The 15604-nt window shown below is 45.5% G+C and overlaps 1 protein-coding gene and 1 long non-coding RNA gene across 7 annotated transcripts in view; both read right to left on the bottom strand.

Moving 5' to 3' along the window:
* Positions 1-15604, bottom strand: part of sugct (succinyl-CoA:glutarate-CoA transferase) — a 73432-nt gene that overhangs the window by 30270 nt on the left and 27558 nt on the right. For all 6 annotated transcript variants that reach the window (XR_005205047.1, XR_005205048.1, XR_005205046.1 and 3 more), the window contains 3 exons: positions 15038-15109; positions 14685-14782; positions 12806-12908 (listed from right to left, as the gene is read on the bottom strand). Coding sequence is in view for 3 of the 6 variants with exons in the window: in XM_037757666.1 (XP_037613594.1) it covers positions 12806-12908; positions 14685-14782; positions 15038-15109 (273 nt within the window). In the remaining 3 variants the exon portion in view is untranslated. The remainder of the gene's footprint in view (positions 1-12805; positions 12909-14684; positions 14783-15037; positions 15110-15604) is intronic.
* LOC119481008 lies at positions 12138-12745 on the bottom strand. The gene is made up of 2 exons (XR_005205055.1): positions 12310-12745; positions 12138-12174 (listed from the first exon to the last, which is right to left on the bottom strand). It is a non-coding gene; the product is annotated as an uncharacterized LOC119481008 (long non-coding RNA).

Below are 15604 nucleotides of genomic sequence, written 5' to 3'. Positions count from 1 at the left end.
TAACCTCCTTCATGACCAGCTAGTCTGACCTGGTTGGATTCATCAGGTTTATAGTTTACTATGATACCAGGATCTTCACTCGAGCTTTAACACTGAGCCGCTACGATTTTAAAACAGATGTTTTAATACCAGAATGGATGTATCTGCTTCATCTGAGTCTATGTGGAGCTAGAAGGAAGTCACCGCTTTTATTGTGGTAAACACTACACATCCAGTAAAGGATGGAAACACTTTGGGTTTCACACATTGACAGGAAAAGCAGAGCTAGACAGAGCAGAGATAAAGCTGCATGCTAACTTCTAAAAAAGGCTGAAATATGTCCGAAATATGGCCCCAAAAATGTTTAAAAAAAAGACAGAAAAAATGATTCATCTTGTTCCTTCATGGTCAACAATCACTGTAAATCACAATAATTAAAAATCTCATCCTGCTGATTTCGACACAGATTTATTGTTCATAATGTAGTATTATCAGGGAAATAATAGGGTGATATTAAGAGTGAGTTTACTGCGTCGTTGTGACGACGGGACGGCGTTTAGCTTCGGTTATGTTTTCCCCAAGGACGGTCGACGGGAAGCCGACGAGGAATCGTGATGAGGAAACCCTAACCCCTAACCCCACTCTAACCCTAACCCTAACCCCTAACCCCTAACCCCACTCTAACCCTAACCCTAACCCCTAACCCCTAACCCTAACCCTTAACCCCTAACCCCACTCTAACCCTAACCCTAACCCCTAACCCCTAACCCCACTCTAACCCTAACCCTAACCCCTAACCCCTAACCCCTAACCCTAACCCTAACCCTTCGCAAGGACGGTCGACAGGAAGCCGACGAGGAATCGTGATGAGGAAACCCTAACCCTAACCCCTAACCCTAACCCCACTCTAACCCTAACCCTAACCCCTAACCCTAACCCTAACCCTAACCCCTAACCCTAACCCCTAACCCTAACCCTAACCCCTAACCCCTAACCCTAACCCTAACCCCTAACCCTAACCCTAACCCCTAACCCCTAACCCTAACCCCACTCCAGCCCTAACCCTAACCCCTAACCCTAACCCTAACCCCACTCTAACCCTAACCCTAACCCCTAACCCTAACCCTAACCCTAACCCTTCGCAAGGACGGTCGACGGGAAGCCGACGAGGACTCGTGACGAGGAAACGTTTGGATGCTTAATACTCCTTGAGTTCTCAACGCTCCTTAAAGTTTGAATAATTTAAATCATAAAGTTTACCGACACAACACCTAAAAGTTCAGCATGACAATCAGTACACGTCTTTATCATCCCGTTCATGTAATCTGACCTGCAACACTCTATTCTGTTCACAGATGTCTTTGTGACGTTCAGGAAGTCTGTTTGTTCACTTCAGCCTCGTTTATGGAAACAAAACATCCCACAACTGGATTTCTGCGTCATTTCATTGTTGTAAAACCACCTGACGTTCAAAAGGGAACAGTTAGCGGCAAACAGGTTCAATTAGTTGAAATCAAACACGGTCACAAGGGTGAGAATAACTTCACAAAGTCACTCCATTCCTCTGTGGAACGTCAGCGGGATGAAATGAAAGACAGAACACACAGAGAGAGAGACAGGAGGAATATACAGGAGGGTCTTCATACACCGTTAGGAAGAGGAATAAATCCGTCGCTGTGCTCAGCAGATGATAAGAGCTATTAGTCGCAGGAGACGCAGCGAGCTGGAACAGATCCTCCTCTAATTGACTTTCAAGAGTCTTCACGGGACAGAAAAAAGACAAATGTGCTCAGGCCATCATTCTTTCAGCAGACAGAGAGGCAGAAAATCACCGGAGGACACAAAACCGCTGGAATTACACAGAGGTTCAAGAGCTCTCATAAAAACACCCAGAGACACTAACCAGGAGGGACGCCTGCCAGAAGACACGTCCGTCACTCATCTCTGGACGCAGCTGAAGGACGCAGCTACAGGATGGAGCTACAGGACGCAGCTAAAGGACGGAGCTACAGGACGCAGCTAAAGGACGGAGCTAGAAGACGGAGCTACAGGACGCAGCTAAAGGACGGAGCTAAAGGACGGAGCTAAAGGACGGAGCTAGAGGACGGAGCTACAGGACGCAGCTAAAGGACGGAGCTAAAGGACGGAGCTAAAGGACGCAGCTAGAGGACGGAGCTACAGGACGCAGCTAAAGGACGGAGCTAAAGGACGGAGCTAAAGGACGCAGCTACAGGACGGAGCTAAAGGACGCAGCTACAGGATGGAGCTACAGGATGGAGCTAAAGGACGGAGCTAGAAGACGCAGCTAAAGGACGGAGCTAAAGGACGGAGCTACAGGACGCAGCTACAGGACGGAGCTAGAGGACGGAGCTACAGGACGCAGCTAAAGGACGGAGCTAGAGGACAGAGCTACAGGACGCAGCTAAAGGACAGAGCTAGAGGACGAAGCTACAGGACACAGCTAAAGGACGGAGCTAGAGGACGGAGCTAAAGGACGGAGCTAGAGGACGGAGCTACAGGACGCAGCTACAGGACGGAGCTAGAGGACGGAGCTACAGGACGCAGCTAAAGGACGGAGCTAGAGGACGGAGCTACAGGACGCAGCTAAAGGACGGAGCTAGAGGACGGAGCTACAGGACGCAGCTAAAGGACGGAGCTACAGGACGCAGCTAAAGGACGGAGCTAGAGGACGGAGCTACAGGACGCAGCTAAAGGACGGAGCTAGAGGACGGAGCTACAGGACGCAGCTAAAGGACGGAGCTAGAGGACGGAGCTACAGGACGCAGCTAAAGGACGGAGCTAGAGGACTGAGCTACAGGATGCAGCTAAAGAACGGAGCTAAAGGACGGAGCTACAGGACGGAGCTAAAGGACGGAGCTAAAGGACGGAGCTAGAGGACGGAGCTACAGGACGCAGCTAAAGAACGGAGCTAGAGGACGGAGCTACAGGACGCAGCTAAAGGACGGAGCTAGAGGACGGAGCTACAGGACGCAGCTAAAGGACGGAGCTAGAGGACGGAGCTACAGGACGCAGCTAAAGGACGGAGCTAGAGGACGGAGCTACAGGACGCAGCTAAAGGACGGAGCTAGAGGACGGAGCCGTGGTCACGATGCTGAGCTCAGGGTGGTGGAAGTACAGCAAAACAGTTGGCGTCCATGTTTGTAGTCAGTAGACGGTATGTAGAGCATTCATATTTGACCTCATCACTTGTTTGGACTCAGTTCATCGTTTTGAAGTTCTAAATGCATAAATAATCTTCACTGATCGTCCTTATTGGGTCACATTGTACTTTCTAGGAAGCCGTCCTTTAGTTCTGGGTCATCATCTGTGATCTCTATCTGTAAGTGATGGATCTTCCACCCAGGAGCAGACTGATAGCAGCCTTCAATAGCAGGAGGTTCGGACTGAGCCCTCAGCGTTTACCTACAGGTGTGTTTTCTCATCACAAGGAAACGCCGTCTGTCTCTTAAACTCCAGCCGTTGTAGAGTTGTAAGAAGCTCTCTCTGCTGACTCAGCACTCCGTCTGATGACACAGCGATTCATGGTTTGACAGACGAAGACTATTTATCTGGTAGAGAAATGTGTTCCGGAGCAGAGGAAGAGGCTCGGTGGGTGTCTTCCAAACCACCTAAAGACCCCCGAGAGGACAGACCAAGCTTTGCTGACATCATATTTAAACCACCGGACCATCACTGTCTCCGTGTCCTCCTAAAACACTCCTGTCTCTTTACACTCAGCTCATCTGAAACATCTGTTTGATACGTCACTTAATGCCGACCTCACGCCAAATTCCATTACATTACAACGTCAGAGTTTTTCTGGAGTTGTGGCGCGTTCCCGTGATCTTGTTTAGCGTAAGGTGGTCATAAAACTCAGTCCACGATGTCCTCCGTCAGTCTTTTTCTCGTCTCGACGTTCCCATAAAATCAAGTTTAATATTATCGTTAAGTTCAATGACATGAACATTATCAATAACCAATAGGGGCGCTCTCTTCAGCACCAAACAGGAAGCAGCAAACGGGGTAAACACGGAGGAACTGGTGGAGTTGTGGGGTGAACAAGAGCGCCTCTTTGACGTTTCCTCCCATTTTTTACCACGATAGAGTGGAGAGGGAAAAAATATCATCTTTGAATCGTACCGCATCGCTCTGGATGAGCCAGATATCGTCCTTGAATCGTATCGTATCGCTCTGGATGAGCCAAATATTGTCATTGATTCGTATCAGAACCAAGGAACGTGATTGGTATCGTATCGTAGTAGAATCGTAGTTTTACACCTCGTCGTCCATCCACATCTAAACATACAACTTTGTCCTAAAACTGACCATTCAAAAGACACTGAAAACATTCTTTAGTTTCTGTTTCCACAAACAAAATGAAGAATATTGAGTGAATAAATGTGCGATGACGTCACCCAGAGGTCAAAGTTACCTGCTCTGAAACTATAACAACACTATCAATCATCTTCCTGTGAAGGTTTACGTTCTTCTAACGGTGGAAACTTAATATTCAGTCATCTATTCCTCCACATCGTCCATGCAGACCAGATATAATTTAGATTTTCCCCCAGCTGCGTTCAGCTGTCAGCTTGTGGCTTATCTGGTTATCTGGGAACAGCCGGGGGTTAGGTCTACCTGACCTGGAGGAAGCCTCAAGTCTGTCAACACAGCTTTATATCCAGCATATCCTGAAACAAACCCCGACATCACTCACTATCTGTGGAGGAAGAATCCAGTCTGTCAAGGAAGGTTCCTCCTTCAACAGGTCTGATCCAACGCATCCGTGTCGCATGGTGGCTCTAGACTCTGAATCTCCGTTCCCGCTGGACAGAAAGCCCACGAACATCTGGCTTCGTTGGAAAGGTTACTACATTCAGCATTGATGAATGACTCTGCAGTAGTCACGGTATACGCCAGACCGCCAATACGCCATCTAGACCACGCCCCCCTCATAGACGGTAACAGAGTAAACAGAAGAAGTAGGAACTAGTCAAATAGATGAAAAATGTCAAAAAATTATCCCAACATTTTCGGTAAAAAAAAATAAATAATAGAAGAAGTTGAAACATCCAAAAAATATTAGAAAATGATCTGAAAAATATCCCACCAAAAAAATCTGGAAAACATCCAAAAACATGTCGGGAGAATTGAACTCTCCCTAGAGGAAAAGACGAACACACTTCCAGCATTAATGAATCATTTCACTTGAGCAAGGCACTCAAACTGCCACGGTTTAGAGTTGAATTCCCTTAATGAGATGTGAGCACAGTACAGCAAAGGTTGGGTTTGCTTCCTGTTCAGGCCGATGGAAAGAAGGTTAAGGGTTCAATTCCCAGCTTCCCCGTGTCGGTCAAAGCACTGGACAGGGTTGCAGGTTGAATTCTGTGATTCCCTGTTCAGCTCAGAACAGAGCAAGGCACTTAGCGCCACCAGAGGTGGGTGGTTTGAGTCTGATTTATCTGATGCTACATGTTAGGTATCCACTTCAGAGGCTGTTTAGGTTCCAGCCGGGATAAATCAAGCGCACCTCCAGTAGTCCGATATTAAAGCCATATTTAGCTGCATGTTTCCTGCAGGGCGCGGGACGCCGCCCAGAACACAGGACACATACACGGCCGTAAAATACAAGGTCAGTTACTGCTGAACGATGGAGAGACTGAGACGGAGAGAGAGACGGAGAGAGAGAGAGCAACTGGAGGGCAGAGAGACAGGAAGTAGTGAAAAGGTAAAAATGACTGTGAGAACTTGAAGATGTGAGAACGTGAGAGAGGAAGAGAGGAGAACAGTGACGGAGGAAGAGAGGAGAACAGTGACGGAGGAAGAGAGGAAGAGAGGAGAACAGTGACGGAGGAAGAGAGGAGAACAGTGACGGAGGAAGAGAGGAAGAGAGGAGAACAGTGACGGAGGGGAATATAAAACTACTAAATGATGGTAGAAGTGAAAATAAAAAGCAAGAGAAAACACTAATTCTATATTTTCCTCCATTAAATCGTGCCAAACATCAACCCGTCTGTTCCCTGGAGGATATCATGTTGAGCTGCTGTAACAACCTTTAGTGACGACGGCTCAGCGGCTGCTGGATGTTTTATTGAGTTTTGTCGTTTTCCAAACAGCTTTTCTAAAGCGATACACAATGAGCATCAATAAATGTGAACTATATATAACTAAACTGGAAAAACAAAGTTTGGAAACTTGTGTTTGGTGGATTATTTCTCTGTTGTATCAATGCTAATGGTCATTGTATTTTACATCGTTGGAAAGCCTGTTTATTTACCTTCACAATGATGACACACTTGTAAGGATCATGTATTTGTGGGATGAGCAGCACAGCTGATGATGTGGGGAGCGCCCAAGAAAAATTTGCCAAAATGCTCCGTCAATGGTAAACAGTGTATTCTCCTGTTGGTGTTGACTCTTGTTGTGAGTTGTTTGGTGGATGATTGAACTCTCTATCAGTAACAAGGAACAAACAAGACATATTGATTGATTGAATCCACCGTCAGGAGCCTCAGTAGCGGTGGAAGATCCATACGCAGCCACAACAGCCTGGCACCTCCTCCTCATGCTGGTCACCAACCTGGTCACACGTTGCTGTGGGATGGCGTTCCATTCCTCAACCAGGATTGGTTGCAGGTCAGCCAGCGTGGTTGTGTTGGTCACTCTAACACGTACAGCACGCCCAAGCTGATCCTACATGTTGAATTGGGTTGAGGTGTGGACTCTTGGCAGGCCGTTCCATTCTCTCTCCTCCCACATTGTGGAGGTAGTCTGTGATAACCCTGGCTCTGTGGGGGGGGCGTTGTTTCTTGGAGGATGAAGTTAGGTCCCAGATTGTGGAGATATGGGATCACCACTGGCTGCAAAATCTCATCCTGATATCTCCCTGCATTGAGATGGCCTTCAATGATGACAAGCCTTGTTTTGCCAGTGAGGGAGATGCCCCCCCCCCCCCCCCCCCCCCCCCCCCCCCACACCATGACACTGCCCCCACCAAAAGCTGTTACTCCATCGGTTCAACAATCAGCATAGCGTTCTCCACGTCGTCTCCATACTTTGACCTGCCATCCAACTTTAACAGACAGAACCTGGACTCATCACTGAACATGACATTCCCCCACATGTTCAGGTTCCATTGTCTGTGTTGTTGACACCAGCGCCAACGGGCCTGACGGTGAAGGGCAGTCATTGCAGGCTTCCTGGTAGCCTTATGAGAACACACTGTTTACCATTGACGGAGCATTTTGGAACATTTTTCTTGGGCGCTCCCAACATCATCAGCTGTGCTGCTCATCCCACAAATGCATGATCCTTACAAGTGTGACATCATTGTGAAGGTTAATAAACAGGCTTTCCAACCATGTAAAATACAATGACCATTAGCATTGATACAACAGAGAAATAATCCACCAAACACAAGTTTAACAACTTTGTTTTTCCAGTTTATATATGTCACTAAGCTCCCGATATAACACACACCCAGTAGTTTACAGTGATCAGTAAATTCATATTTCTGACACTTATGAGTCATCATCAGAACAAAAGATGAAAAACTGTGTTAGAGACATGGACTGTATATAAGAAGTGGACATAGTCAGCGTGACGTCAGCCATTGGTGTTTGGACTGCCGTTTTGAGGCCTTGAGTTTGGCATTTTGGTCGTCTCCATCTTGGTTTTTGCAACCAGCAGTGACACTAGAGGGCGGAGCTTAGTACAACTGAATGCTGAATAAGACATTTTCAGTCGACCAAAATGTTCTGATGAACCTTGATGAAGTGAAAACACACAGTGAAAGGGTTAAAGTTGTTAAAGACTGAAACACGGACAACTCCCAGACCGGACAACGCCGTGGTAACGACCTGTCAATCAGCAGGTAGCCCCGCCCTAAAGCATCCCCTGCTTTATGGTCTATCTGACTCTAAATGGGACCATCATCCACTAAATGAACATCATGCTGTATTGAAGAAGACGTGAAACATAAAGTCATGTTGAGGATGTTTACTGAGGTCACAGATCAAGAGAGAAGGAGGCTCATTTTGGTATTTAGAGCCGTTTAGAACCTAACTAGATTTGTTAGTGTAAATAATTCAGGTCAGAAAATGAAGCAGGGTTTTATGATCCAGGAGAGGCCTGAAGGAGAACTTTAAAATGTGGAAGTCAGGAAAGCTCCTGAAGGAAACGCTGACAGCGAGACGGGAGAGAAACAAAGAACCAGATGAGAGAGAGTTTGACGGTTTTCCAAATGACTTCCAGATTTGGGTTTTTGGAGCGGAGCCGTCCTGATTAGCAGCAGCTTCTCTGCTGAGCTGCTGTGTGGAGGGAAGCTGCAGCTCCACGCCGTCACACACAGAGCAGGCCGGACGGCGTTAAACGGACACGCCGCCGCCGCCGTCACACGATTCAGTCCATCTACAGTCCTTCTAGCTTTTACACGTCCTTCCTTTAAAGCAGCCACGCAGCTCTCTCCAGTTAACTTCTACATGGTTCGATGTGTTTACTGAACGGATGCTAATGAATGCCGGCTATTATTTCCCAGCATGCTCGGTGTAAACAGGAGAGAAGGACGTGGAGGAAACTCAATCGGCCAAGTTCAATCCAGAGCCTGAATCTCTGCTTTGTTTTCTGTTAATTGCGGCGTCATGTGGGAAACATTTACTGCCGGAGAGATGAGAGCAATTATGGGAGCAAAATAAATAGAGTGAAGAGCGGCTGTCAGCGATCTTACACCGACCAGGAGCCCTTCAGCAAGGCATCGGGCTCTCACACCGACCAGGAGCCCTTCAGCAAGGCATCGGACTCTCGCACCGACCAGGAGCCCTACAGCAAGGCATCGGGCTCTCGCACCGACCAGGAGCCCTTCAGCAAGGCATCGGACTCTCGCACCGGCCAGGAGCCCTTCAGCAAGGCATCGGGCTCTCGCACCGACCAGGAGCCCTTCAGCAAGGCATCGGGCTCTCGCACCGACCAGGAGCCCTTCAGCAAGGCATCGGGCTCTCGCACCGACCAGGAGCCCTCCAGCAAGGCATCGGGCTCTCGCACCGACCAGGAGCCCTCCAGCAAGGCATCGGGCTCTCGCACCGACCAGGAGCCCTCCAGCAAGGCATCGGGCTCTCGCACCGACCAGGAGCCCTCCAGCAAGGCATCGGACTCTCGCACCGACCAGGAGCCCTCCAGCAAGGCATCGGGCTCTCGCACCGGCCAGGAGCCCTCCAGCAAGGCATCGGGCTCTCGCACCGGCCAGGAGCCCTTCAGCAAGGCATCGGACCTGGAGTGGAGCCCAGCAGCAGTGAAGGAAGTGAAGTCTGGGTCACGTTGAGATCAGTGATCATCAGTAGAACCAACATGATTATAGAAATCTTGTTTGTGCCAGACGTGTGGAAACATCTGTATCATCAGTCAGCACTCACAGGTGTGTGTGTGTGTGTAGAGAGTGTGTCCTAACGTAGTTTAAACCCAGCGTGTGTGTGTGTGCGTGTGTGTGTGTGTGTGTGTGCGCGTGCAGCCGGGTTCTGGAGGCAGATGGGTCGGTCTGAGACGCTGAGTCACAGCGTTCATATGACGGCGCCAGGCCAGGTGGTGACGGGAGCTGCTGTCCTCAGAACACACATTCAACACTACAGAACACTCAGTCACATGTTGTCTCCTACACGGTACACATGCTAACGTTAGCATCATTAGCATCACACAGCAGGACAATCAGAGGACACCTCGTTAGTAGAGCCGGGACGAGTCCCCTGTCTCCTGGTTCTATACTACCACCAGACCTGCTGGTTCTATACTACCACCAGACCTGATGGTTCTATACTACCACCAGACCTGCTGGTTCTATACTACCACCAGACCTGATGGTTCTATACTACCACCAGACCTGCTGGTTCTATACTACCACCAGACCTGATGGTTCTATACTACCACCAGACCTGCTGGTTCTATACTACCACCAGACCTGCTGGTTCTATACTACCACCAGACCTGCTGGTTCTATACTACCACCAGACCTGCTGGTTCTATACTACCACCAGACCTGATGGTTCTATACTACTACCAGACCTGATGGTTCTATACTACCACCAGACCTGATGGTTCTATACTACCACCAGACCTGATGGTTCTATACTACCACCAGACCTGATGGTTCTATACTACCACCAGACCTGCTGGTTCTATACTACCACCAGACCTGCTGGTTCTATACTACCACCAGACCTGCTGGTTCTATACTACCACCAGACCTGCTGGTTCTATACTACCACCAGACCTGATGGTTCTATACTACTACCAGACCTGATGGTTCTATACTACCACCAGACCTGATGGTTCTATACTACCACCAGACCTGATGGTTCTATACTACCACCAGACCTGCTGGTTCTATACTACCACCAGACCTGCTGGTTCTATACTACCACCAGACCTGCTGGTTCTATACTACCACCAGACCTGCTGGTTCTATACTACCACCAGACCTGCTGGTTCTATACTACCACCAGACCTGCTGGTTCTATACTACCACCAGACCTGCTGGTTCTATACTACCACCAGACCTGCTGGTTCTATACTACCACCAGACCTGCTGGTTCTATACTACCACCAGACCTGCTGGTTCTATACTACCACCAGACCTCCTGGTTCTATACTACCACCAGACCTGATGGTTCTATACTACCACCAGACCTGATGGTTCTATGCTACCACCAGACCTGCTGGTTCTATACTACCACCAGACCTGCTGGTTCTATACTACCACCAGACCTGCTGGTTCTATACTACCACCATACTGCTGGTTCTATACTACCACCAGACCTGCTGGTTCTATACTACCACCAGACCTGCTGGTTCTATACTACCACCAGACCTGCTGGTTCTATACTACCACCATACTGCTGGTTCTATACTACCACCAGACCTGCTGGTTCTATACTACCACCATACTGCTGGTTCTATACTACCACCAGACCTGCTGGTTCTATACTACCACCATACTGCTGGTTCTATACTACCACCAGACCTGCTGGTTCTATACTACCACCAGACCTGCTGGTTCTATACTACCACCATACTGCTGGTTCTATACTACCACCAGACCTGCTGGTTCTATACTACCACCATACTGCTGGTTCTATACTACCACCATACTGCTGGTTCTATACTACCACCAGACCTGCTGGTTCTATACTACCACCAGACCTGCTGGTTCTATACTACCACCAGACCTCCTGGTTCTATACTACCACCATACTGCTGGTTCTATACTACCACCATACTGCTGGTTCTATACTACCACCAGACCTGCTGGTTCTATACTACCACCAGACCTCCTGGTTCTATACTACCACCATACTGCTGGTTCTATACTACCACCAGACCTGCTGGTTCTATACTACCACCATACTGCTGGTTCTATACTACCACCATACTGCTGGTTCTATACTACCACCAGACCTGCTGGTTCTATACTACCACCAGACCTGCTGGTTCTATACTACCACCATACTGCTGGTTCTATACTACCACCAGACCTGCTGGTTCTATACTACCACCAGACCTGCTGGTTCTATACTACCACCATACTGCTGGTTCTATACTACCACCATACTGCTGGTTCTATACTACCACCAGACCTGCTGGTTCTATACTACCACCAGACCTGCTGGTTCTATACTACCACCAGACCTGCTGGTTCTATACTACCACCATACTGCTGGTTCCAGATGTATTCAGAGTTACGTTAACTTCTTCACCTCTAGACCATGAAGGAACCCGATGATTCAGACACTTCTAGAGACTTTAACTTCTATAAATCTCTAAATGAATCCAGTAGAGTGTTTGGTTTCCAGCATGTCTGTAGTCAGAGACGTCCTGAAGTCAAATATATCAGGATCATTGTCAGGAAGTATTTATTATCCAGCAACCCAGAAATATAAAGAATAAAGACATTTCCCTCACAGATTAGTGTTTTAATTTATAATGTTTTATACTTCTGGTGAATATAATCCATCAATCTGATTTCCATAGATGTATTTAGTATCTACAGTTCCCTTTGTTAACATCTTATTTTGAAAAGCGAACGTAGTCCCACGTGTCAACTTCCTCTAACTTCTCCAAGGTGGTCGCTCAAATTTTTGGGCAATATTTTTGACATATTGGGCATTTTTTCAGAATTTTTTTTTTTTCAAACATATTTCAGCTTTTTTTTACCTTTCTTCTGACATCTTTCAGACTTTTATTCAGACGCATATCGACCTTTCTTCTGACATCTTTCAGACTTTTATTCAGACGCATATCGACCTTTCTTCTGACATCTTTCAGACTTTTATTCAGACGCATATCGACCTTTCTTCTGACATCTTTCAGACTTTTATTCAGACGCATATCGACCTTTCTTCTGACATCTTTCAGACTTTTCTTTTACATATTCCAGCCTGTTTCATATGACAGTAGTATCTTCACTCTAGCTTTAATACAATTTAAAACTGAGCTGCTACAACCTCTAGAAGATCGAGTGCGTTAATGCCTTAAATTAGTGGTGTTAAAACGATTTCACGTTAACATTGACAGCCCTATTTTCTTTTATAAAATGTTCCTAAATAAACACACAAAACATTTTGACCCAAAAGATTTCTAAATGTAGAAACATGCGGTCATTTACATACTGGACTGCTCCCCTCATTTTCATTGTGAAAGAGCAACGGCCAATGAGGAAGCTCCGACACTCGGCCGACCAATCGTGTAACTTCATCACTCAGTGACGGACTTTTACGTTTGCGTGTGTGTGCGTGTGTGTGTGTGTGTGTGTGTGTGTGTGTGTGTGTGTGTGTGTGAGACTGACCTGTGGATCAGAGAAGACTTCCTGGATGTTGTTGATTGGTCCAACAGGAACACCGGAGCCCTCAAACATCCTCAGCCAATCAGCTGTCTTCTCCTGCAGAAACCTGACAGAGAGAAATTAATCACCGATGGATTCATCAGGTTCTATAGTTTACTAGGATACCAGTATCGGACTTTTCTTCTGCCTTTGTTTCAGAGTTTTTTTCGAAAAAATTTTGAAAATGTTCTGACTTTTTTCAGAATTTTTTTCAGATTTCTTTTTCGAACATTTTTCAGAATTTTTTTTCAGATTTCAGACTTTTTTCAGACTTTCTTTTCACAATTTCCGGACTTTTTCAGATATTTTTCATAATTTATTTCCTGATTTTTTCAGACAATTTTCTGACTTTTTTGGACATTGTTTTTCAACATTTTTCAAACTTTTTTCAAAATGTTTTTCGTACATTTTTTTCGAAAATATTTCAGACTTTTTTTTCACACTTTCAGACTTTTTCAGATATTTTTCAGAATTTATTTCCTGATTTTTTTCGGACAATTTTCTGACTTTTTTGGACATTGTTTTCCTATGTTTTGTCAGACTTTTGTCAGAATTTTTTTCGTACATTTTTTTTGAAAGATTTTCAGACTTTTTTCAGACTTTCTTTCACAATTTTCAGACTTTTTCAGACTTTTTTCAGAATTTTTTCAGAATTTTTTTCAAAAGTTTTTAAGACCTTTTTCAGATTTCTTTTCCTACTTGTTTCAGACTTTTTTCAGAATTTTTTCAGAATTTTTTTCAAAAGTTTTTAAGACCTTTTTCAGATTTCTTTTCCTACTTGTTTCAGACTTTTTTCAGAATTTTTTTCGTACATTTTTTTCGAAAATTTTTCAGACTTTTTTCAGAATTTTTTTTCAGATTTCTTTTTCGAACATTTTTTTCGAACATTTTTTCAGACTTTTTTTTCACAATTTTTGGACTTTGTCAGATATTTTTCGGAATTTATTTCCTGACTTTTTTCGGACAATCTTGACTTTTTTGGACATTGTTTTTCAACATTTTTCAGACTTTTTTTCAGAATTTTTTTTTTACATTTTTTTGAAAATTTTTCAGATTTTTTTCAGAATTTTTCTTCGGATTTCTTTTTCGAACATTTTTTTTCGAACATTTTGCAGAAAATTTTTCATAATTTTAGGACTTTTTTCAGATATTTTTCAGAATTTATTTCCTGACTTTTTTTCGAAGATTTTCAGACTTTTTTCAGATATTTTTCATAATTTATTTCCTGACTTTTTTCGGACAATTTTCTGACTTTTTGGACATTGTTTTTTAAGACATTTTTTTGACAATTTTCGGACATTTTTTCAAATATTTTTCATAATTTCTTTCGTACATTCAGCCATTTTTCGGACAATTTTCTGACATTTTTCTGACTTTTTATTGGACATTTTTCAGACATTATATCGGACAAAAACCCTCACATATCTGGAAGTCAGAGGTCAAGGGATCCCTTTGGAAATGGAAATAACAGTTTTTCCTCGCCAAAATTTAGCATAACTTTGGAGCGTTATTTAACCTCATTCACTACAAGCTAGTATGACACAGTAGTAGTAGTAGTAGTAGTAGTAGTAGTAGCATGGTTGGTACCGATGGATTCATCAGGTTCTATAGTTTACTATGATACCAGGATCTTCACTCTAGATTTAAAACTGAGACGCTACAACCTAAAAATCATAAGATAATGCGTTAAATAGATTAGTGGCGTTAAAACGAAGTTGCGTTAACGAGTTATTATCATTATATTTAAATAATAAAAACATTATTTAAATGATCATTATTATCACCATGTGTGTGTGTGTGTGTGTGTGTTTGTCTGTGTGTGTGTGTGTGTGTGTGTGTGTACCTCTGTGACAGCGTGTGCAGCAGCTGTTTGCGGTTCTGGACTCTCAGCTTGTTGGTTCTGTACTCCGGTTCCTCTGAGAGCTCCGTCAGCTGCAGAACCTGCAAACACACACAAGATTAATATTTCACTTTATTAGACATAAGATCTGTAGAATAAACTCTCCAGACCCGGAAAGTATGAGATGAATATACTCTTTGATGCAGAAAAATATGCATTTTCCTTTAAAAGTACTTCATGTATATATTTATATCTGAAAATTTACTTTGATTCTGAAAAACAAATGAAGCATTCAGTGATTTTGGGGTCAACACTGATCCCAACAGGTAACTGTTAAACAACACACGGTGACCGACCTGACACACTTTGAGGAACTGCCGGTCGTTGCCTGCAGCCACCACGATGTGTCCGTCTCTGGTTGTGAAGGCCTGAAACAGAGATGAGAGCCTTTAGACTCATTCAGCTAACACACATCACAGACACCTGGAGGGAACTAAATATATCCACACACACGAGTATCCCCATTAGGGATGCACCGATACCACGGTTCTTCAGACCGAGTACTTATATCTGGGTACTCTCCGATACCGAGTACCGATACGAGTACTTCTCTGTGTCTAAAGACCCTCGTTAACAGCCAGCTGGAGGGTGTGAGCGACACACGGCAGGCTGGGGAGTCCCACATACGAGGCGGTGCGCCGCCACCGGCTCTAGGTCGGCTTGGAAAGGCTCAGGGCGAATGTGGCTCGCGGCCGCAGCTTTACAGCGCTCCCTGCCCGGACCTCGCCGCACTGCGAAGGGGCTCCCTGCTCCCGGTGCGACTGTCGACCGGGGCATACTATCCTCAGTGCGCCCCGACCGCGTCGTGCCGCGGCCCACGTAAAAGGCGCCGGGGGTCTGCGGCGATGTCGGCAACCCACCCG

The sequence above is a fragment of the Sebastes umbrosus genome, chromosome 21 (assembly GCF_015220745.1).
Source record: "Sebastes umbrosus isolate fSebUmb1 chromosome 21, fSebUmb1.pri, whole genome shotgun sequence".
NCBI classification, from domain to species: Eukaryota; Metazoa; Chordata; class Actinopteri; order Perciformes; family Sebastidae; genus Sebastes; species Sebastes umbrosus.
Note: the sequence above shows the minus strand (reverse complement) of the source record. Positions and strands in the feature narration are given on the sequence as shown.